The sequence below is a fragment of the Ailuropoda melanoleuca genome, chromosome 13 (assembly GCF_002007445.2).
Source record: "Ailuropoda melanoleuca isolate Jingjing chromosome 13, ASM200744v2, whole genome shotgun sequence".
Lineage (NCBI taxonomy): Eukaryota > Metazoa > Chordata > Mammalia > Carnivora > Ursidae > Ailuropoda > Ailuropoda melanoleuca.
In genome coordinates, this window is record NC_048230.1 from 27,523,722 (window position 1) to 27,548,528 (window position 24,807).

General features: G+C 38.9%; 1 protein-coding gene across 5 annotated transcripts in view; it reads right to left on the bottom strand.

The window, feature by feature from the left end:
• The window catches only part of GPATCH8 (G-patch domain containing 8), a 107,314-nt gene that overhangs the window by 18,793 nt on the left and 63,714 nt on the right, over window positions 1–24,807 (bottom strand). For all 5 annotated transcript variants that reach the window (XM_002919743.4, XM_011225655.3, XM_019800217.2 and 2 more), the window contains one exon: window positions 4,676–4,819. In XM_002919743.4, the coding sequence (XP_002919789.1) occupies window positions 4,676–4,819 (144 nt within the window). The remainder of the gene's footprint in view (window positions 1–4,675; window positions 4,820–24,807) is intronic.

Consider the following 24,807-nt stretch of genomic DNA (forward strand, 5'->3'; position numbering starts at 1 on the left):
ACTAAATTATGCAGTAGTAGATTCCATTCTGTAAAGCAGTCACTGGTGGTTGCTGTAGACTTACTCTGTTTTAGTTCAGCTATTTAAAGCTCATAAAATCACTAATTTTACAGTTGAAACAGACATGGTACTAAATGAGATTTCAGTCTTTTCAAAAAACATAAAAGGAGTTTCATATTGAAATGATTATAGCAGAAAGAGGCAGGCTGAAAGCGAATCTTTCCTCTGACCAAGACACTGATTTTTTTCTACAAGTAAAAAGAACTTCTCAAAGATGTTTTACAGTACAGATTTTGATAACTGGATCAGACTACTGCAGATGGTTCTGAAATTGCAAAGAAGTTGGACCCAACACTTAAAGAGGAATAAGGAGGAAGCTTTTCAATGTGCTACTTCCCCAGTGTCAACTAGAATCCTGTGTGGAGAGAAAAGGAAGGTAAAGGCCTGGGTCACAAGCTCAAATGTCTAGAGGGATTTGACAGTTAATACAATGAGTCATACAAGTTGATGTAAGAGATAAAGTGGAATCCAAGCTAATTGAAGAGTTAGCATGCGCCTTTCTGAAGAGATAGCAACTATTCAGCTTCAGCCAATTGTTACATTAAAATGTAGGAGGTTCTTAGATATTTCAATTTTCCAAGTTAAGTTTGAATTATATAAAATCTCATTTTTAAAAACTGGGAACCAACCAAAATTAGAAAAAATCTAATACTGCGAAGACCAGACAAAATACACCTGTGGGACAGTTTGTGATCTCTGGTTTATGTACTCAAGGCTGGTGAAGAGGACCTTAGTGGCACAAATAAAAGAGAGTAAGACTGGGAGAATCCCGACTAGATAAATAAGGCACCAAAGAAAGCAAAAAAACAACAACCAAGAACAGTGCGAAAAATAAGGCACTATTATTGTGTTGCTACAAATGTACCTCTGAAAAAGAGAATGCTCTTTGCAGTTTGAAATTTAGGCCCCATGAAAAGCTCAAGAAAATGGTTTCCACAGTCATATCCACTAGTGGCCATGTTTTTAAATATGCAAAATAATCAAAGAGACGAGGAGGTAGAGATGGAAAGATGTTTAGTTTCAAAGTAACTTTGTATTTTAATTAAGCAAAGAGGGATAGAAGATGGATACTAATATTTATTAAGCACTGAGGCATATCAGGACTAAGTTACATAATAAAAAGGAATCACAGATTGGGCTATCTCTTGAGGAATGGAAAGGCCTTCCCTTCAAAATGTACTGAAATTATCACCTTAAATTGAGGGTTAAATTGCTGAAAAGAGCCAAATGTCTCATGGGCTTTTTCATCTTTGCAGATCAGGCTGGGTCTTAATATTTATGGGTTAATGACTTTCTTCACAAAAATCTTAGAAAATTTGAGAAAACTACTGAATAGTGAGAGGCATATGATAATAACACCCCCACCCCACCAAATCACCACAAATGAGGGTGACCATGTAGCCTTTTTAAGAGATTATTTCTGCTTAATAAAGATAAGGGTGCTGTCTATACTAGCAGTTTATGATAGAATATTTCTCTGGAAATTTTTAATGGTAAAAATTTGATGGAAGATGCAAACTAGGGATTACTAACATAGGGTTGAATGTACTTACCTATTATCTCAGATTCATAATAATCCTGTGTGCCTTCCTGGAAGACAAGACAGGGCGTCTTTATGATTTTAGAGCATGAATTTGGAAAATGGTAGGTCCATTTGTACGATAAGTTCATGTCCATCAAAGAGGAATGAAAAATAGGACCTACCTCCTCTTAGGGATTATTTAGCTGTGTTGTACCAAGGGCAATTAAAGGCGCCTTAGAAATTCTAAGTACAGGGAAGACTAGAACTATAAAAAATTTAGTATTGTGCATTTTCTTGTTTATATATTTATAGCATTGTTTCAAGATTTTACTATTTGCACTAAGAGAGCAGTATAAAGAAAGATGAAAAAGCCTACATTTCAACCAAATAAAGAACACTCCACCAAAAGCAAACAGAACAAGAAACTCATACTACCGCTGTTCTTTTTTTACTCATACTAAGATGCGCTTTTGATCACGGTGAAGAAAGAAGCTCACACACATTCATTAATCATACCAGCTAAAGATTTCTTCCTAGACCAAAGATCACAGACGTATTTCTGTATTAATGGAAAGGTAGTCCATGAGTTCCTTATAAGAAATCCTTACTTTTGTATTTTCATTTTGATGATAATCAAAACAAACAAAACAAAAAAAGAAAGCCAGAGTAATAAATGAGTATTTGGGATCATCTAGATAAGTATTTTATAAATGTTTAAAACATAACTGGGGACTTAAAATGACAGTGATTTGTTTGTACCAAGCAAAGGCCAAATGGTATCACAATACCATAAATATTTGAAAGTTTTTCAGTAAACCTAACAGAACAGGGTTTCTCAACCTGAGCACCATTGACATTTTGGGCAAGGTGATTCTTTGTTGCAAGGAACTTTCCAGTGCATTGTAGGATGTTTAGAAGCACCCCTGGCTTCTACCCACTACGTGCCAGTAGCACCACCCTCCTAATTGTGGTAATCAAAAACGTCTCCAGGCGGCGTTAAGTGTTCCCTGGAGGACAAAATCTCCCCCTGCGGAAAACCACTGCAATAGAGAAAAGCGGAGAGAGAACTGGGTCATCCCAAAGTGCACAGGAGAATAAACATGTCAAATTCAAACGAACCAGAGCTGTAACAATTACTAAAGTAGAAAGAATCATCAATAAAACATTATCATTCATCACATTAATGTTGTCAATGTGAATTTCACTAGTTCTGTACTTCTACTCAGATTTAACTTGTAAATCTGTTGCTCTGATAGAATTTTTTCCCTTTAAAGAGCAATATAAACATTGTTCAAATCTGAATTACAATTTTCCTGATTTACCTTTTTTCCTAATAGAAACTTTACTCAAGGGATTTCTCATTAACTAAAAGTGTAACCTTTTTAAATGGCCTTTTGGTGCTTAAAGTTTCTTCTGGAGTCTTCTAATTTGTCACTTTTTTTTTTTTTTTAAAGTAATCTCTACGCCCAATGTGGGGCTGGAACTACAGTGGTGAGATCAAGAGTCATATACTTGACCAACTGAGCCAGACAAGCACCCCATCACAGACAATTCTTAATTGAAGAAATTCTCAAGAGCCAAAAAAGGCATTTATGTGTTTAGATGCTAAATGTTTTTCTTAATTCCATAAAAAAATAACCCCTAAAATTTGAATTATATATACATTGAGAAGGTTGAGAAGTTACTGGATAAGCAATATTTGCTGTTAGAACTTGACATGATTCTTTGAAAAAGATAATCGCCAATATATCTTGGCCATATATATCCTAATTTTCTCTTCTTCAAATTAAGCAGACCTGACAGTATAGTATAACAATGTCCAAAGGTGCATAAAAAATTCAAAGCTGTCAAATACAACTCTATCAGTGGAAGAATCTTAAATTGGTTAGGTGTGGTTAAATGTGAAGAGACTGTTGCAAAAAGTGTAATAGCTTATAAACTATCCTTGCACTAGTAAAACTTAAAGCTTGCCCTTTACCTGTGCACTGAAATCTTATGGTTGGTTGAAAGACGAAGCAAAGGTTAAAAAAAAAATGCTGGGGGCGCCTGGGTGGCACAGCGGTTAAGCGTCTGCCTTCGGCTCAGGGCGTGATCCCGGCATTATGGGATCGAGCCCCACATCAGGCTCCTCTGCTGTGAGCCTGCTTCTTCCTCTCCCACTCCCCCTGCTTGTGTTCCCTCTCTCGCTGGCTGTCTCTATCTCTGTCAAATAAATAAATAAAATCTTAAAAAAAAAAATGCTGGTTCAACAGATGCACTTAAATAAGAGAGCATTCCAACAATGCTCATATATTTTACAAGTTTAACAAATACAACTACTATACCTCCAAAGACCTCCAAAGACTGCTAAAATCACCCCAAATCAAATGGCTCAAAATTCTTGAATAAGCCAGAACTATGCTATAAGATTCAAAGACTCATTTCCTCCTTCTAAGATTCCCCCCCCGGGGAATTACTGCTACCTTCTTTATGCCTCTAAATAGTTAGTTACAATTTTATTTTCTAAACCAATGGGGGAAAAAAAAAAGGACTGCAAAGAAAGTATAAACCACTTTTTAGCAAGCTCTTCAACATGCAGCATCAGGTTTTTTTGTTGAAGTTAAGACAGCATCTAATTCTGTTTTTCTTCTCAAGATTTATCTACCTTCCAAGGTATACCAAATAACAAAATGACTTACTGATAGGACATAGTAGCCAATAAGCAGGAATTCCTACATATAGAGGATGAAGTGACCAAAGTCTGGGATAACTGTTCAAAGTTTAACATGTTCAGAAAGAGGGAGAAAGGGAAACAAAGCTTTTAGTGATCCTCAGTTGAATTACCAAATTAAACACAAATATAGAAACCATTCAGAGCCAAAAATTTTATGCAAGATTTATGAAGCTCACAATTCTTCACTCTACATAAATTCTTGGAAAGGTCTGTCAGGACTTCTGTCACTGAAAAAAATCAAGTAAGTCAGATGGACCTCAGATAAAGACTGGCAGATATAAGAAAACATAGTCACCAAGTTTTTTGGGTACATTTATAAAATTCAATAGTTACAACAGCAAATAAAGTATCTTTTTCTTTGTTAGCAAGCAATTCCTCACCTGCTTGTGTGCATGATCATAGGAGTTGATATGGTTGTCAAATTCCTGATGTTTCTGATACTGCTTATCACAGAGTTCACAGTAAAAGTTGGCTCTGAGGTCTTCCAATGCTTTGGCAATTGCCTTCTCTTTATCAACATAATCCTATAAGCACCACAAAATACAAAGAAAAAATGAACTTGACAGAATTTAAATGAATGTTATAAAGAGGCAGTCTTACCTGAAGAGAGAAAAGGGGGCTTATTTAGTGATACCAGTAAAACCCAGATGGAACACAAGTGGCAACCTGCCAGGTAATCTGTGTGTCGTTGTTCTGATAATTGTCATTTTTTTTTGTAGCCATTGTATTTTATTCAGCAAACTTGTACTATTAATTAATCCATGTGTTTATCATGTATGGGATGTCATTAATGATAAAGATTTTAAGCAACTTACTGTATTGAAGTATCTAAATTAATAGTTGTCTTCAGGGGCACCTGGGTGGCCCAGTCCATTAAGCATCTATCCTCAGACCAGGTCTTGATCTCAGGGTCCTGGGATCGAGCCCTGCATCGTGCTCCCTGCTTGGCAGGGAGTCTGCTTCTCCCTCCCCTCTGCCCCTCCCCCTACTCATGCTCTCCCCACCGCCCCCCCCCGTCTTTCTCTCTCAAATAAATTAAATCTTTAAAAAAAACAGTTGTCTTCAAATAAAGTTTTTTAAAAGATGTATTTATTTAAGAGAGCATGCATGTGCAAGCACACGCAGGCATGCACACGAGCAGGGGGAGGGGCAGAGGGAGAGAAGCAGACTCCCTGCTGAACGAGGAGCCCAATGACTCAGGGCTTGATCCTAGGACCCTGAAATAATGACTGGAGCAGAAACCAAGAATAGACGCTTAACCAACTGAGCTACCCAGGTGCCCCCAAAAAGAATTTAATTTTTACTTTGCCTTTTGGCATTATGGTGGAATCCCCTACTCTTATTCCTGGCTAAAAACAAAAAACAAAAAACCCAACCAACCAGAAATATACAACACAATTTTTTTTTTTTTAAAGTAGGCTCTACACCCAGCATCAGTGACGTCCAATGTGGGGCTTGAACTCACAACCCTGAGATCAAGAACTGAGCTGAGATGATGAGTCAGACACTTAACTGACCGAGCCACCCAGGCACCCTAAAAAACACAATTTTTATTGCATTGTAGAAACCACAGAAGTAAGTATAATCCTCAAAAAGGCAATACAAAACAAAACAAAGCAACTTATCATCTGAAACTGAAATCAGGGCTGTGATGGGCAAGGGCTCTTCTTAGGACATGTGGGTGACACTGGAGCTTGGGGTTTGAGCAAGATGGGAAGCCAGACCAGAGAACCCTCATTAATAAATGAAAGAACCTGTGAGTGGGCTGGAATACCCAAGAACCTCTGTGTCTTGCCAGAGGGAATAAAAAATACTCCCAGAAGGCATCCTCCATTTTAGTCCTTTAACATTTTCCTAGATTAAGATCAACAAAATAGGGGTTACAATCAAAGATTACTATACACACAAAAGAAAATAAATCTATTTATAGGGCGTCTCAGTGGCTCAGATGGTTAAGCATCTGCCTTCAGCTTGGGTTACGATCCAGGAGTCCTGGGATGGAGTCCTGCATCAGGCTTCCTGCTCCTTGGGGAGCCTGCTTCTAACTCTGCCTCTGCCTCTCTCTCTCTCTCATGAATAAACAAAATCTTAAAAAAAAAAAATCTATAAGTGAGAGTCACAGGAAACAAGCAATAGATTTAGATGCCCCAAATCTCAGATATTAGAATAGTCTGTTATGGAATATAAAGCAACTATAAAATGTTTAAAATATAAAATGGAATTAAAACAATGAGCAAACATAAAACATATTTAAAAAATTAGGCAGACTGTAGGGGCACCTGGCTAGGTCAGTTGGTAGAACACATGACTCTCAATCTCGGGCTTGTGAATTCAAGCCCTACGTTGGGTGTACAGATTGCTTAAAAATAATTTTTTAAAATAAAATCTTTAAAACAAACAAAAAATTAGGGGTGCCTAGCTGGCTCAGTTGGTAGAGCATGTGACTTGATCTCAGGGTCATGAGCTGAAGCCGTATGTTGGGCGTGGAGCCTACTTAGAACAGAAAAAAACAAAAAACAAAAAACAGACCCTAGGCAGACTGTAGAAAGACCCAAATGAGACTTTTATAATTGAGAAACCTAACTGTAGAAAATAAACAAAAAAATTCATCAGTTACTTAGAGGATGAATTAGAAAAAGCAGACAAGATACAGCTCAAAAAAGATATAGTGGGGGGAGGGAGCATGTGCCTGGGTGGCTCAGTTGGTTAAGCATCCAACTTTTTTTTTTTTTTTAAGATTTTATTTATTTATTTGACAGAGAGAGAGAGCACAGTAGGCAGAGCAGCAGGCAGAGGGAGAGGGAGAAGCAGACTCTCCACTGAACAGGTAGCCCAACATGGGGATCAATTCCAGGGTGCTGGGATCATGACCTGAGGCAAAGGCAGCTGCTTAACGGACTAAGCCACCCAGGTGTCCCAGCATCCAACTTTTGATCTCAGCTCAGGTTTTGATCTCAGGGTCATGAGTTCAAGCTCCACACTGGGCTCTGTGCTGGGCCTATTTAATAAAATAATAATAATATTTTTGGGGAAGATTTTATTCATTTATTTGACAGAGAAACAGCAAGAGAATGAACACAAGCAAGGGGAGTGGGACAGGGAGAAGGAGGCTTCCCACCGAGCAGGGAGCCTGATGCAGGGTTCGATCCCAGGACCCTGGGATCATGACTTGAGCTGAAGGCAGACGCTTAATGGCTGAACCACCCAGGCGCCCCAATAATAAACTTTTTTTTAAAGATTTTATTTATTTGACAGAGAGACAGCCAGCGAGAGAGGGAACAGAAGCAGGGGGAGTGGGAGAGGAAGAAGCAGGCTCCCAGCGGAGCAAGGAGCCTGATGTGGAGCTCAATACCAGGACCCTGGGATCACGCCCTGGGCTGACGGCAGACATTTAACAACTGAGTCACCCAGGCGCCCCCCCAATAATAAATTTTTAAAAAACATAGTAGGGAGGGGGAAATGTTCTGGAATTAGATGGTAGCAATGGTTGCACAAACTTATGGAATATACTAAAAACCACCTGACACTTTAAAAAAAAAGGTGAATTTTATAGTATGTAAATTATATCTCAATTAAAAAAAGATGTAGTAGGGGCGCCTGGGTGGCACAGCGGTTAAGCATCTGCCTTCGGCTCAGGGCGTGATCCCGGCATTATGGGATCAAGCCCCACGTCAGGCTCCTCTGCTATGAGCCTGCTTCTTCCTCTCCCTCTCCCCCTGCTTGTGTTCCCTCTCTCGCTGGCTGTCTCTATCTCTGTCGAATAAATAATAAAATCTTAAAAAAAAAAAAAAGATGTAGTAAACGAAAAGAGTGTAAAAGACTGAAATTACTTAGAATGTGGCAAAGAGACAAGGAAACAGATAGTATGAAAAAGAGGTTTAGGAACCATGAAGAATATAGTAAGAATATTAACACGTGTATAACTGGAATCACAGAAAAAGAGAATAGACAGCATAGATGAGAAAATATTTGAAGATATAAGGGCTGAGGATTTTTCCAAGCTAGTAAGATAACTCCACAGATACAGGAAGCACAAAGTATACCACACAGGCTAAATAAAAATATGCACTTAGAATCACTGAGTGAGACTACAAAGGGACCAAAGACCATCAGATCATAAAATACCCAGGAAAAAAAATTAAAGATCATCCACAATCAGACTGACAGCAGATTCAAAAGCAACAGAAGGTAGAAGACAGTGTGCTTCAGTGTGCTGAGACAAAATACATTTTATTTGTATACCAAATGACCTATTTTTCAGAAATGAAGGCATTTCCAGATAAAAAGAGTTTTACCACCAACAGATTCAGTAAAAAGAACCTTCAAAAGCAGTATTTCTATTTTTTTAAAAGATTTCATTTATTTATTAATTTGACAGAGAGAAACAGCCAGAGAGAGAGGGAACACAAGCAGGGGGAGTGGGAGAGGAAGAAGCAGGCTCCCAGCGGAGGAACCTGATGTGGGGGCTCGATCCCAGACGCGGGGATCACGCCCTGAGCCAAAGGCAGACGCTTAACGACTGTGCCACTCAGGAGCCCCCTAAAGCAGTATTTCTAAAATCATAGATTGTGACTCACCAGTAGGTCACAGCATTAATTCAGTGGATTTTAATAGGCATGTAAAGGGGGAAAACAGCAAAATACAGAATATATTTCACATAAGGGTAAATATTATCTTGTAAAGCTTCTGTTTCAGGTGTAAATGGTTGCAATATTAAATGCATTTCTTACTGTGGGCCTGAAAGTCACGGTTTCCTTAAGAATGTGCTTTAGGGGGCGCCTGGGTGGCGCAGTGGTTAAGCGTCTGCCTTTGGCTCAGGGTGTGATCCCGGTGTTCCGGGATCGAGTCCCACATGGGGCTCCTCCCCTGGGAGCCTGCTTCTTCCTCTCCCACTCCCCTGCCTGTGTTCCCTCTCTCGTTCGCTGTCACATAAATAAATAAAATCTTTAAAAAAAAAAAAAAAAAGAATGTGCTTTAGGGAAGAAGGAAAACGATGCCAGTAAAAAGGTCTGAAATCTGAGAGTAAATGTTAAGCAATAAGAAATATATATATATATATATATAATAACAAAAACAACACCTAGTTTGCAGGACTGAAAAATGATAAAAGCAAAATGCTAGCTGATATGGCCAAGTATAACAGAAGAGGGCATTCAAAGTTTAAGTGTTCTAGAGTCTTTCTATTAATTGAAATAGAGTTAACTTTAGACTTTGTTAAACTAAGCATAATTTACATTAAAATCCCAAGGGTAATAGAAATAGTAAAGAGGGAAAAAAGTAAAAAAAGCTTCAATTTTATAAAGACAAGACATGTCAAAAAATCAGGAAAGTAGAAGGTAAAAAAGACAGAGTGATAAGTAATCACAAGAAATGTAAATGAATTAAGAAGCTGCCAGAAAAATAAAACCCAACTACATCCTGATTACAAGCAATACCCCTAAAACACAAGGACTTAAAAAGTTGGAAGTTAAGGGACAGAAAAAGATATGCCAGGCAAATACTAACCAAAATAAAGCTGGAGCAACTACAATACTCAACTTTTTAACTTATAAAACATTTTTTTTTTCCTTAAGGAATCTCTATGGGGCTCAAACTCATGATCCCGAGATCAAGAATCGCATGCTCTGCTGACCGAGCCAGCCACGTGCCCCATCTTTTTTAGACTTTAAGGCAAAAAGCATTACTTGAGATTGTGGCCAGTTACGGAGTTAAATATTAAGAAGCTATTCTCCAAATAAGTTGCACTGCTAATCTGAAAAAACAACACAGATATGTTGGTTATCCACTGGTCTTTAGAGGTTTTGGCTAAAGACTGACCCAACAAGGTGGTCCAATTTGCCTCACCAGTTCCACTTAAAAACTAGATATCAAATGACATCTCAAAACAAGCTGAGTACAGCTGAACTTTAACAACATGGTTTTGAACTGCATGGGTCCACTTATATGAGGATTTTTTTTCCCAGTACATATATTGGAAAAATTTTTGGAGATTTGTAACAATCTGAAAAAACAGATAAACCCCATAGTCTAAAAATATCAATAAAAATGAACAGTATGCCATTAATGCATAAAATACATATAGATACTAGCTTCCTTTATCATTCACTACCATAAAATATATACAGATCTATTATAAAAAGTTAAAATTTAGGGGTGCCTGGGTAGCTCAGTTAAGCGGCCGACTCTTGATCTCAGCCAAGTCTTGATTTCAGGGTTTTGAGTTTAAGCCCTGCGTTGGGATCCACACTGGGCATGGAGCCTACTTGAAAAGAAAAAAAGTTATAATTTATCAAAACTTGGGTGCACACTTACAGGCCTTACATGGCACCCCTAGCAGAGAGAAATGTAAGCAAATGTAAAGATGATGTATTAAATTATGACTGCATACAGTTAAATGTAGTACATGCTGTACTATTATAATAATTTCATAGCCATCTCCTGTTGCTACTGGGGTGAGCTCAAGTGTTGCAAGTATCCACTTAGAGCTATGTGTGATGCTAATTGTCTCTGTATGAGCAGTTTGGCTCTCTGGCAAATTGGGTATTGCAGTAAAAAGTGATATCTCCCAGTTCTTGTGTATTTTTCATTATGTTTAGTGCAATGTTGTAAACCTTGAATAACAACACAGGACCCATACAAAGTGCCACTAGTGATGCTGGAAGTACTCACAAGCAGAGAGAAGTCATGATATTCTAAGAAAAATTTGAATTGCTTGATACAGACCATAGATTCACATCTGCAACAGTGGCTGCCTGCCATTTCAAGATAAATGAGTCTTGAAATGAAAGTGTAAGGACCATTGTAAAAAAAGAAAAGGAAATCCATGAAGCTATCGCTGCAGCTACATTAGCAGGCGCAAAACCTTTATTTATTTATTGAGAGCGAGTGGGGTGGGGGGAGGGAGGGGCAGAAGGAGAGAATCTTTTTTTTTTTTAAAGATTTATTTGTCAGAGAGAGAGAGTGCACACGCATGGGAGCACACACACACAAGTGGGGGGAGAGGCAGGTTCTCCGCTGAGCAAGGAACCCGATGTGGGACTTGATCTTAGGACCCTGGAATCATGACCTAAGCTGAAAGTAGATGCTTAACCCGCTGAGCCACCTAGGCGTCCTGCAGAGAGAGAATCTTAAACAGGCCCAGCGCAGAAACCGATGTGGGGCTCAATCTCTCAACTCTGAGGTCAAAACGTGAGCCAAAATCAAGAGTTGGACGCTTAACCATCTGAGACACCCAGGTGCCCCACTTTGTGTAAAACCTTTTAATCTCATATTGAAAATGCAGTTTTTGTGTGGCTTTAGGGTTGCTGTAAGAAAGGAATACGTATGAACTCTGATAAGGTTTAAAAAAAGCCAAAGGGATTACATCACAACTTAAAGCAAAAGGTGAAGGATCTAAAGCTGGAGAATTAAATGCCAGCAAAAGATGGTTTGGTAATTTTACAAAGGGGTTTGGCTAAAAAATGTCAAGATAACAGGAAAAGCGGCTTCTGCCAACCAAGAGGAGCAGATATTTCCCAGATGCCATTAAGAAAATCACCGAGGAGAAAGGTTACCTGTCTGAGCAAGTTTTTCGTTTTGTTTTTTTAAATAGATTTTATTTATTTACTTGATAGAGAGAGACAGCCAGCAAGAGAGGGAACACAAGCAGGGGGAGTGGGAGAGGAAGAAGCAGGCTCCCAGTGGAGCAGGGAGCCGGATGTGGGGCTGGATCCCAGGACTCCGGGATCACACCCTGAGCAGAAGGCAGGGGCTTAACGAATGAGCCACCCAAGCGCCCCTGAACAAGTTTTTAATGCAGACAAAAGTACCCTATTCTGGGGGGAAAATGCCCAAAGGACATTAGAAACAAAGAAGCAAGCACCAGGGTTTAAGACAGAAGGGGATAAGCTAACACTACTGTTTTACAAATGCAGTTGGGTTTATGATCAGGACTGCCATTACCTATAAAACTAACCCCCAACCTTGAAGGGAAAGATAAACACTAGCTGCCAATCTTATGGCTGTACAACAAGAAGGCTTGAACAACAAGGCTGAACAACAAGAATGCTTCTTCTTGATTGGTACCATCAATGCTTTGTCCCTGAAGTAAGAAAGTACCCTACAAGTAATGGATTGCCTTTTAAACTTCTTTTGGTATTTGACAATGTCCTTGGCCACCTAGAACCTGATGAGTTCAACAGCGAAGGCACTGAAATGGTCTATTTGCCCCCAAACACAGTGTCTCTAATTCAGCCTCTAGATCAGGAGGACATTATACATAGCACACTATAGAAAGGATTGTCAACGCTATGGAAGAGAACCTCAAAAAGGAGAACATCATGAAAGTCCAGGATGATTATACCACTGAAGATGCCACTGTTGCTATAGAAAAAGCCACGAAAGTCACAGAAGCCCCAAACAATAAATTCCTGCTGGAGAAAACTGTGTCCAGAAGTTGTGCATCACTTCACAGGATTTACAATTCAGCCAATCAAGGAAATCACAAAAGAGACTGTAGATAATGGGGGGGGGTGGGGGGAAAGGTGGTGGTAGGTAAGGGTTTTAAGATATGGATTTTGAAGAAATTCAAGAATTAACAGACACCACACCAGAGGAATTAACAGGAGATAAGTGCTTCCAAACCAGTGCCAGACAATAAGAAAGGAAATGCAGAAGCAATGTCAGAAAACAAATGGACAGTACACTATCTGGAAGAAGGGTTCTGATTATTCAAGACTGCTTTCGACTTCTTTTACCACATGGACCCATTTATGATATGGACAATGAAACTAAAGCAAGGGGTAGAAGACGATGTACAGAAACATTTTTTTTTTAAAGATTTTTATTTATTTGAGAGAGAGCGAGTGAGAATGAGCAGAGGGAGGGAGAAGTAGACTCCCTGCCGAGCAGGGAGTTTGTTGTGGGGCCTGACCCCAGGACCCCGAGACCATGACCCGAGCTGAAGGCAGATGCCCAACTGACTGAGTCACCCAGGTGCCCTAGAAACATTTTTTTAAAAATGAAAAAGCAAAAAAAGTCAGACAGAAATAATGACATATTTCTGTAAAGTTACACTAAGGGTGTCAACCTCTTCTATTTCCCCTTCTACATCTTCCACCCCCGATAGCAAGACCAATCTCTCCTCTTCCTCCTCAACGTGAAGACAATAAGGATGAAGACCTTTATAATAACCCACTTCCACTTCATGAACAGTATATAATCATTATGCCGTACAGTTAATAAACGTGTGTGTGTTAGTGCCTTTGTGTAAAAATGCAGTAACTATATGGCAAGAATTGTGTGCGATGTTTTTGTGTCATCATCATTGCCTAAGTACTCATTATGAAGGACATCATGTGCAAGACTAGTATGGAAGTGAATAGACTATCCTTACATAGGAATAAGGTAAGTCACATTTGATAGGAAATTAATAATGTATTGGCTTTCTTACTGTTTCATAACTTTGCTTTCAAAGAATTATATTATGTACAGTATGGCTCTCTCCCTTGTAACTGGAGAAGCTGAGTATCACCTCAGATAGAAATATATATTTTAAATGTAACAATGTTTCTACTACTTAATTATGAATATGACTGCTGTAGGCCATAAAAATTTTATAACCATTCATTAGTGTATAGGCTAGGCTACTGTAAAGCAGTCGTATTGATTACACTAGGCTAAAATGAAGCAGTCATACTGCTGCTTCTTCATTATCAATGCATGATTGTTATACCTGTAAATTAATTTTTTCCACATTTTTCTTCATTTTTGATGTCTGGTATTAGTAATAACTATAACATCTATAGTGTTTTATATAAGACAATATTGATGTAGGGACTAAAAGATGGTTCATCTTATAAACAGAGGACATGGGATGCCTAGGTAGCTCAGTTAGTTAAGCGTCTGCCTTTGACTCAGGTCACGATCCCAGCGTCCTGGGATAGAGTTCTGCATTGGGGTCCTTGCTTAGCGGGAGCCTGCTTCTCTCTCTGCCAGACTCCCCCTGCTTGTGCTGTCAAATAAATAAATAAAATCTTTAAAAAAAATAAACAGAGGACATAAACTTACAGTATTGGTAAGTACGGTATGGTACTGTAAATGTGTCTTCTCTTATTTTAATATTTGCTTTTCTCTAGAGTACTTTATTATAAGGAACAGTATATAATACATATACAAAGTATGTGTTGGGGCGCCTGGGTGGCACAGCGGTTAAGCGTCTGCCTTCAGCTCAGGGCGTGATCCCGGCGTTACGGGATTGAGCCCCACGTCAGGCTCCTCAGCTATGAGCCTGCTTCTTCCTCTCCCACTCCCCCTGCTTGTGTTCCCTCTCTCGCTGGCTGTCTCTATCTCTGTCTAATAAATAAATAAAAAATCTTAAAAAAAATAAATAAAATGTTTAAAAAAAAAAACAAAACAAAGTATGTGTTAACTGACTGTCTCTATTATTGGTAAGGCTTTTGGTTAACAGTAGGCTCTTACTTGGTAAGTTATCACACATTTTGACTGTGGGGAGGATCATGCTCCTAACCCCTGTGTTGTTCAATGGTCAACTGTGTGTTCATTTGCTATAAGGTAGTACAGACGAATGAGAAGAGGAAAGGAATGATAAATGATGACTTGTTAGCCTTTTACAGCAGGGGTAGATAAATCAGTCTCACAATTAGTAGATCCTTCTAGTTAACAGATCTAACTAAAGTCAAGTCTCATTTCAAAGGCTTCTAATATTGGCCTTTCTTCTATTCAGTTTTGTATCCTCTGGATATACTTTCAGGGCCGTTCCATCATCTACCATTTCTCACATGAGTTACTTAATCAGTAAATAAGAAAAGCTCGCTGTATTTTGTGGAATGCCAGGATGAACCAGTTTGGATAAATTTATTAAAACTAAAAAGTGAATATATAGCACATTATAATTTTTGCCATATTCAATCATTCACCATAAATTTTTAAAAGATTTTATTTATTTATTTTAGAGACAGAGCAAGTGCAAACAGGAGGATCAGAGGGAGAGGGACAAGCAGACTCTGCTCTGAGCACAGAATATGACACAGGGCTCAATCCCCCGACCCTGAGATCATGACTGGAGCCAATCAAGAGTCAGATGCTTAACCTGAGCCAAAATCAAGAGTCAGATGCTTAGGACCCACTCAGGCACCCCTCATTCATCATAATTTTTGCCAAGCACCTGGGCAGTTTCATTCTGACTGGCTATTAAGCAACTTGTGGATATTCTTCCTTATCAGTTGGTTTTCTCAAACTAGAAGTCAGAAAACTTACTTTCTCAACTTCCCTTAAAACCAGGGTTCAGACATGTGATCTTCCCATCAGATGTATCTGCGTAAGACTCTGATTTAAAAGTGAGCAGTATATCGGGGTGCCTGGGTAGCGCAGTGGTTAAGCATCTGCCTTCAGCTCAGGGCGTGATCCCGGTGTTCTGGGTTCGAGCCCCACATCAGGCTCCTCCACGAAGAGCCTGCTTCTTCCTCTCCCACTCCCCCTGCTTGTGTTCCCTCTCTCGCTAGCTGTCTCTATCTCTGTCAAATAAATAAATAAAATCTTAAAAAAAAAAAAAAAGTGAGCAGTATAAAGAACCAAGTGCCAAGCAGAACCCATCCTTCTGGGGCGCCTGGGTGGCACAGCGGTTAAGCGTCTGCCTTCGGCTCAGGGCGTGATCCCGGCGTTATGGGATCCGAGCCCCACATCAGGCTCTTCTGCTATGAGCCTCCTTCTTCCTCTCCCACTCCCCCTGCTTGTGTTCCCTCTCTCGCTGGCTGTCTCTATCTCTGTCGAATAAANAAAAAAAAAAAAAAACTTTAAAAAAAAAAAAAAAAAAAAAGAACCCATCCTTCTAGTAAAGGTGGTTACGTAAGCATATTTTAATTCTACCTTTTTTAAAAAATTAATTCTATAAGGTTACTGTATAAAAAATAGTATTTATATAGATTTGGAAGATTTACTCTTTCAAAAAAGAGATCAGAAGACTGGATTAAATAAAACACACACCCCCACACTTAAATACTGATTTGTAAGAGATTCTTCATTGCACTTTCTAAATAGGAATCACATTCCTCCTTCCTAAAGTATGTTCTTAAAATTTCTTTTAGGAGAGTCTTTTGGTGGCAAACTAATTTTCTATCTGAAAATTCATCTATTTTTATCTCTAATCTTAAAGACATTTTTGCTGTGTGTACAATTCTAGGATGACTGTCTGCTCTGAGCACATTTAAGATCCATTAGATTCTAACAGAATCAACTTTGTATTCTGACTTGTTACTGCAACAGTTCTTTGAAGATTATGTCTCTTTTTGTTGTTACTGTACAGTTTTGCTGTGCCTATGGATAAACTTTTTTTTTTCTTGCTTGAGATTCATTAGGGTTGCTGAATCTGTGAATTGTGTTTTTCATCAATTCTGGAATCTTTTCTTTGAGCCTCTGCCTTACTTTTTCTTTCTTTCTAAAACTCTGCCTAGGGGTGCCTGGGTGGCTCAGCAGTTAAGTGTCTGCCTTTGGCTCAGGTCATGATCCCAGGGTCCTGGGATGGAACCCCACATCGGGCTCCCTGCTCTGTGGGAAGCCTGCTTCTCCCTCTCACACTCCCCTTGCTTGTGTTCCCTCTCTTGCTGTCTCTCTCTAATAAATAAAATCTTAAAAAAAAAAACCAAAAAAACCAAACTCTGTCTAGATACGTATTAAGAGTTTCTCATTTTTTATCATCTAACTCAACCTTTTTCACATATTTTCCATTTCTCTTTCTTGCCCTCCCTCTCTACACTTTGCTATATTCGGGTATTTCTTCACAAGTATTATAGTTTAATATTTAGCTCTCTATAATCTGCTATTAAATCCTCCCAATGAGGTTTTATATGGTCTCTTGCCCTTTACTCATAATCTCAATCCTTTTTATTTCTTTAAACAAATCAAATATGCTTCTTTTATATGCTGTATCCGAGCTGACAGTAACTTCAGCCTTAAGGGGTGTGATTCTGCTCTTTTCCCCCTCTTCTCCTGCTAAATCTAGCCCAGAATGTCTAGTTTCTCAGTTGGGTTTATATTATGACTATGATCTCCTATTTGGGAGGGGGGGGTTTATGTAGACGCTGTTCTTTGACGTTGAAAATCGTTCTAGAGTTTGAATTTTGCTTCTACCCAAAGGCAGTACCTGCCTGAGACCAATTTAAACCAGATATTTAATTTACTGTTAAAATGGCATTGACTATTTATAAAAATTTTTTCAATCTACAAAAATAACGAAGGATTGTTCACACAATCCTTTTTATTTTTATTTTTTAATTTTTAATTTTTAATTTTTTAAAAAAGATTTTATTTATTTATTCAACAGAGATAGAGACAGCCAGCAAGAGAGGGAACACAAGCAGGGGGAGTGGGAGAGGAAGAAGCAGGCTCATAGCAGAGGAGCCTGATGTGGGGCTCGATCCCGTAATGCCGGGATCACGCCCTGAGCGAAGGCAGACGCCTAACTTCTGTGCCACCCAGGCGCCCCCCCCCACAATCCTTTTTAATGAAGTTATGGGATATAAACTGCAGAAATGATGAGGAAAAACTCAGCAAAAGGATTGGCAGGCTTTGAATATATTTACACATAGAACTGAGATTCAAAGAAGTGGGGCTACTAGCATGTCAGATCACAAGATACATGCTATATCCCCTCACAAAATAGAAATGATATTAATTACTATAAAACAGGGTAGGTAGAGACAGCAAATGGGATTAGAGTTTTGCCTAGTACTGCAACTGTAATAAAAGTAACAAGAATTTTATTCAAAACTGAAAATCAGGGGCGCCTGGGTGGCACGGCGGTTGAGTGTCTGCCTTCAGCTCAGGGCGTGATCCCCGCGTTATGGGATCGAGCCCCACATCAGGCTCCTCCACTGGGAGCCTGTTTCTTCCTCTCCCACTCCCCCTGCTTGTGTTCCCTCTCTCGCTGGCTGTCTCTATCTCTGTCGCATAAATAAATAAAATCTTTAAAAAAAACAAAACAAAACTGAAAATCAAGTAATGTATTATACAACCATATTTAATTGTATGCTACATACAAGTATATTCACTAATATTAGGTGGTAGATGAAATGGAAGGGAATAAGATGACAAAAGCAGGTTAACCTGCCACTTCTAAAGTACAAAAATAACGGACACTAAAAGAAAATAGAGAACAAAGGGTAATTTTAAGTTAAAGGGAACTACAACAAAAATACAATCCATCTGTATCTATCTCTATCTATCCCACAGAGTCAGTGACTTTAAAAATCTAATACAAAATAAACCAAACCTATCTCTCACATAAAATATACAAAATTGGGGCACTGGCTGGTTCGGTCATTTAAACATGTGACTCTTGATCTTGGGCTTGTGAGATTGAGAGATTACTTTAAAAATATATATATATATATATAGTTAAGTCATAAAAAATTTTTTTATATTGTAACGCAGAGCAAAACCCAACTGCATGATGATTATAAGATGCACATCCAAAACAAAGTGATTCAGAAAGACTAAACATAAAAAAAAACAAAGATGGGGCGCCTGAGTGACTCAGTCGGATGCTCAACCGACTCCTAATTTTGGCTCAGATCACGATCTCACCATCACTGGATGAAGCCCCATCACTGGATGAAGCCCCATGTTCTGTCCAGCTTCTCACTCAGCAGGGAGTCTGCTGGAGATTCTTTCTCTCCCTCCCCGTTCTCTCCCTCAAAAAAATAAATCTTAAAACAAAACAAAACAAAACAAAACACGGACACCTGGGTTGCTCAGTCAGTGACCTTCGGCTCAGGTCATGATCCCAGGGTCCTGGGATGGAGACCTGGGTCCGACTTCCTGCTTAGCAGGGAGTCTGCTTCTCCCTCTGCCCCCACTCCTGCTCATGCTCACGCTCGCTCGCTCTCGCACGCGCGCGCGCAAGAAATAAATAAAAACCTTAAAAAGAAAAGAAAAATTTAAAAAAACAAACCCCCCAAAACCCCAAAGATATACAAGGCAATATACACAAAATGAAAGCAGGAATCAAGGTCTTACTTTCAAGTGAAGTATAGATTACACTATAAAGCTTTCAACAAGATAAAGAAAGGCACTTTATACTGTCAATGAGGGCAACCCATGGTATCTAAAAATTTTGGTATCTATCATAATCTAGCAGCAACATTCATGATGCAGAAATTAGAAATTTATTAAAGTTAGGAGACTCAAATCATCTCTCACTTAATGACAGATTAAAGAGATAAAAACAAACAAGGACACTGAACACCTTAATAATATATTAAGGTGTGTGGCCTGAAAATAGAAAGCATACCTTTTAAAGTACTCATAGGATGTTCACCAAAAAAGACCGTATCAGGTTACAGAGGAAACCATAATAAATTCCAAAAAGAGATACTATAAGCAACACGTATGAACACAGTAAAATAAAACTTGGAATTAACATTTTTTTAAAAAGATTTTATTTATTTGTTCGACAGAGATAGAGACAGCCAGTGAGAGAGGGAACACAAGCAGGGGGAGTGGGAGAGGAAGAAGCAGGCTCCTAGCAGAGGAGCCTGATGTGGGGCTCGATCCCATAACGCCGGGATCACGCCCTGAGCCGAAGGCAGACACTTAACTGCTGTGCTACCCAGGCGCCCCTGGAATTAACGTTTTTAAAGGCTTTTCTATAATCTGAAACCACAGAATTTCTAGGGGAAAAATGATAATGACAACATTATTTATCAATATATACAGGTGTCAGGTGTAGCAGTGGTCAGGAAGAATACATAAGTACAACTACTCAAAGTAACAGAATAATAAAAACAAAAGCCAAACTCTGGAAAAAGTCTCATATGCGGATACCAGGAAATATGTTTCCATTTACATAAAGTTCAAAATCACGTAAAATTGGGCAGCCTGGGTGGCTCAGTCGGTTTAGTATCTGCCTTTGGCTCAGGTCATGATCCCAGGTCCTGGGATCAAGCCCCTCATTGGGTTTCCTGCTTGGTGGGGAGTCCGCTTCTCCCTCTGCCTCTCACCCTGCTTGTGCTCTCTCTCTCGTGCATGCTCACTAAAAAATAATAAAATCTTAGCAAAAAATAAAAAGAAAATACTCAAAACCATGTAAAATTAAACAATACATGTTTAGGGATACAAAACACATTGTAAAACCATTTTAAAATGTAATAAGGGTCAACAGGGCACCTGGGTGGTTAAGTCGGTTAGGCATCTGACTCTTCATTTTGGCTCAGGTCATGATCTCAGAGTCCTGAGATCGAGCCCGGCATCAGGCTCTGTACTCTGTACAGAGTCCACTTGGGATTCTCTCTCTCCCTCTGCCCCTGCCTACGCCCCTTGAGCTCCCTATTGCTCTCTAAAATAAATAAAATCTTAGAAAAAAAGGAGGGGTCAATAAAAGAGGGGATAACATTTCTTGACTCACTCTATGAAACCAGTATTACCCTTTAACAAACACTTCACAAAAAAAACTACAAGCTATATCTCTTATGAATATAGATACAAAAATCCTCAACAAAATGCTAGCAAACTGAGTCCAGCAGCATATTTAAAGGGCTACACACCATGGCCAAGTTGGACTTATCCCAGGAATGCAAAACTGATTCAATACATAAAAATGAATTGACGTAATATGCCATATTAAATAAAGGGGGGAATCCCTATTTTTTCAATAGATACAAAAAATTTAAAACGCATTCAACAAAATCTAACATCTTTTCATGACAAAAACACTCAACAAACTACACATTGAAGGGAACTTCCTCAATCTGATATGGGCATCAATGAAAAAGCCCTAGCTAACATCATACTTAAAGGTTAAAGACCAAAAGCCTGCCCCACACTAAGATCAGAACGAAGACGTCTGATCTTGCCACTTCTACTTAACATGGAAGTTCTGGAAGTTCTAGGCAGGGCAATTAGATACAGGAGGAAAACAGGCATCTAGATTGGAAGAAAGAAGTAAAACTATCTTTATTCATAGATGATATGACATGTAATAAAACCTAAAGAATTCACATTAAAAACTTTTAGCACTAATAAATAAGTTTAGCAAAGTTGCAGAAAATACAAGATCAATACACGAAAATCAATAGCATTTAAAAAATAATATTTAGGATTAAATTTAACAAAAGAAGTACAACACTTAACAAATACTGAGAGAAATTAAAGAATATCTGAAGAGGGACTCCTGGGTGGCTCAGTTGGTTAAGCCGCTGCCTTCAGCTCAGGTCATGATCCCAGGGGTCCTGGGATTGAGTTCTGCATTGGGCTTCTTGCTCAGAAGGGAGCCTGCTTCTCCCTCTGCCCATTGCTCCCCCTGCTTGTGCTCTCTCTCCCCTCTGACAAATAAATGAATAAAATCTTAAAAAAAAAAAAAAGATCTAAGGAATATGAAAAAAATCCTGTGTTCATGGATTGGAAGATTTAACACATTGTTAAAATGACAATACTCCTAAAACTCACCTACAGATTCAACAGAATCCTTATCATAATCACAATTGACTTCTTTGTAGAAATTGACAAACTGATTCTAAAATTCATACAGAATTGGGAGGGATCAAGACTAGCCAAAACAATCCTTAAAAGGAATAAAGTAGGAAGGCTCACACTTCCCAACAGGAAACCTTACTACAAAGCAACAATAAGCAAGACCATGATTTTCTTTTTTTTTTCTCTTTTTCTAGATTTATTTATTTGAGAGAGAGAGAGAGAAAGAGAATAAGCAGGAGGGGCAGAGAGGGAGACGAGAGAGAATTCGAAGCAGACTCCTTTCCGGGCAGGGAGCCAGATACAAGGCTCAAATTCAAGACCCTGAGATCATGACCTGAGCTGAAACCAAGAGCTGGATGCTTAACTGACTGCGCCACCCAGGTGCCCCAAGACCATGATTTTCAACGAGGTTCTAAGACCTCGTAATGAAGAATCATTTCAACAAATGGCACTGGGACAAATGGGTAGGCACATGCAGAAGAATGAATTGGAACCCCTCCCAAACATGACATACAAAAATTAATTAAAAAAATTTATTTCAGGGGCGCCTGGGTGGCACAGCGGTTAAGCGTCTGCCTTCGGCTCGGGCGTGATCCCGGCGTTGTGGGATCGAGCCCCACATCAGGCTCCTCCGCTATGAGCCTGCTTCTTCCTCTCCCACTCCCCCTGCTTGTGTTCCCTCTCTCGCTGGCTGTCTCTATCTCTGTCAAATAAATAAATAAAATCTTTAAAAAAAAAATTTTTATTTCAGGGGCACCTGGGTGGCTCAGTCGGTTAGGCGTCTGGCTTCAGCTCGGGTCATGATCCCACATCGGGATTGAGTCCCACATTGGGATTGAGTCCCACATTGGGCTCTCTGCTCAGTGGGGTCTGCTTCTCCCTCTACCCGTCCCCCCTGCTCATGATCTCTCTCACTTGTCTCTTGCAAATAAATAAATAAAACCTTAAAAAAATAAATTAAAAAAAAATAAAAAATTTATTTCAAAATAGATCAAAGACCTAAATGTAAGAGCTAAAACTACCACCTCTTAGAAGGAAACATAGGTATAAATTTTCGTGGCCTTGGATTAGGCAATGGGTTCTTAAATATGTCACCAAAAACACAAGCAACGAAAAAAAAAAGATAATGGACTTCATCAAATATTAAAAATTTGTGCATCAAGGGACATTTTCAAAAGAAAGGGCAATCACAAAATGGGAGAAAATATTTGCAAATCATGTATCTGACAAGGGTCTCATTTCCAGAATTCATACAGAGTTCTTTTAACAATAAAAGGACAGCCCCATTTAAAAATGGGCAAAAGATCTGAACAGACATTTCTCCAAAGGAATAATAAATGGCAAGTGCATGAAAAGATACTCAACATCATTAGTCAGGAAAATACAAATAAAAAAACCCATGATGAGATACCATTTCATACCCACTAGGATGGCTTTAATAAAACAAACAACAAATTAAAGTGAGGATGTAGAGAAACAAACTCTCATACACTGCTGGTAGGAATGTAAAATGGTGCAACCACTTTGGAACAGTCTGGCACTTTCTCAAAGAGTTAAACAGAGAGTTACCATATGGCCAGCAATTCCAATCCTATGTAGATACCCAACAGAACCAGAAAATATCTTTACACAAAAACTTGTACAAGATGGTCACAGCAGCATTATTTATAATAGCCAAAAAGTAGAAACAACCCAAATGTCCATTAACTGATGAATGATTTAACAGACTGCAGTATATTCAATGTAATATTCAGCCATAAAAAGGAAATGAAGTACTTATACATGCTATTAACAAGAATAAACCTTGAAAACACAATAAGTAAAAGAAGTCAGATACGAAAAGCCACATATTGAATGATTCAACTTTTATGAAATGTCCAGAACAGGCAAACCTAGAGACAGAAAGTGGTTCTCAGTGGGGAGAAGGTAGGGTGAGGAATGACTGCTAAAGAGTATGGGGTTTCTTTTTGGAGTGATGTTAATGTTCTGGAATTAGTAGTGATGGTTGCACAACATTGTGAATATGTTAGGTCTTTAAATTGTATACTACAAAACGGTAAATTTTATCTCAACAAAAATCTATCTGAAAAAATGGAAGGGAATGATAAACACAAAAAAATAGTGCCTACCTCTGAAGGAGGAAGAAATGGAATGCAATCATAAAGTTACTGATTATGTTCTTTTTCTTAAACTGAGTAGAAGACACACAAGTATCTGTAGTTATTCTTAAATCTTACACATTTTTAAAAAAGATTTTATTTATTTGAAATAGAGTGAGAGAGCACGTGCAAGCAGGGCAGGGAGAAGGAACAGAAGGAAAGGGACAAGCAGACTCTGAGCTGAGTGTGGAGCCCAACGTGGGGATCGATCTCACAACCCTACGATCATAGCCTGAGCCAAAATCGAGATTTGGATGCTTAACTGACTGAACCACTCAGGCGCCCCTTATCTTACACATGTTTTTAAAATATCTTATCAGTATTTAATAAAATACTCAGGGTGTCAAAATGGGACTACATTTCCTTCCTGTTAAAATTTAAACCTATTTAAATTTAGAGCCAAATAGCTCTATAACCATGTGCAAATATAATTTTCATAAAAATGAAATTAAAAAATAAAAGAATGGAAGGTGACGTAAAGGAGGCAGTGAATGTAGAGACTACTCTTTAAGAAGTTTAGTTCTAAAGACATGTAAAAAGAGAAGATGGTAGGGGCGCCTGGGTGGCGCAGTCGTTAAGCTTCTGCCCTCGGCTCAGGGCGTGATCCCGGCGTTCTGGGATCGAGCCCCACATCAGGCTCCTCCGCTATGAGCCTGCTTCTTCCTCTCCCACTCCCCCTGCTTGTGTTCCCTCTCTCGCTGGCTGTCTGTCAAATAAATAAATAAAATCTTAAAAAAAAAAAAAGAGAATATGGTAGTCACAGAGAGTGGGAGTCAATAGAGTTGTTTTTTTAGTTAGTGGTTCTCTTCCCAACAAATGTGTGAGAATGTTTACTGGTGACAGGAAAAGAATGAATAATGAGAGAAGCTGCCAAGGTTACATTTTTT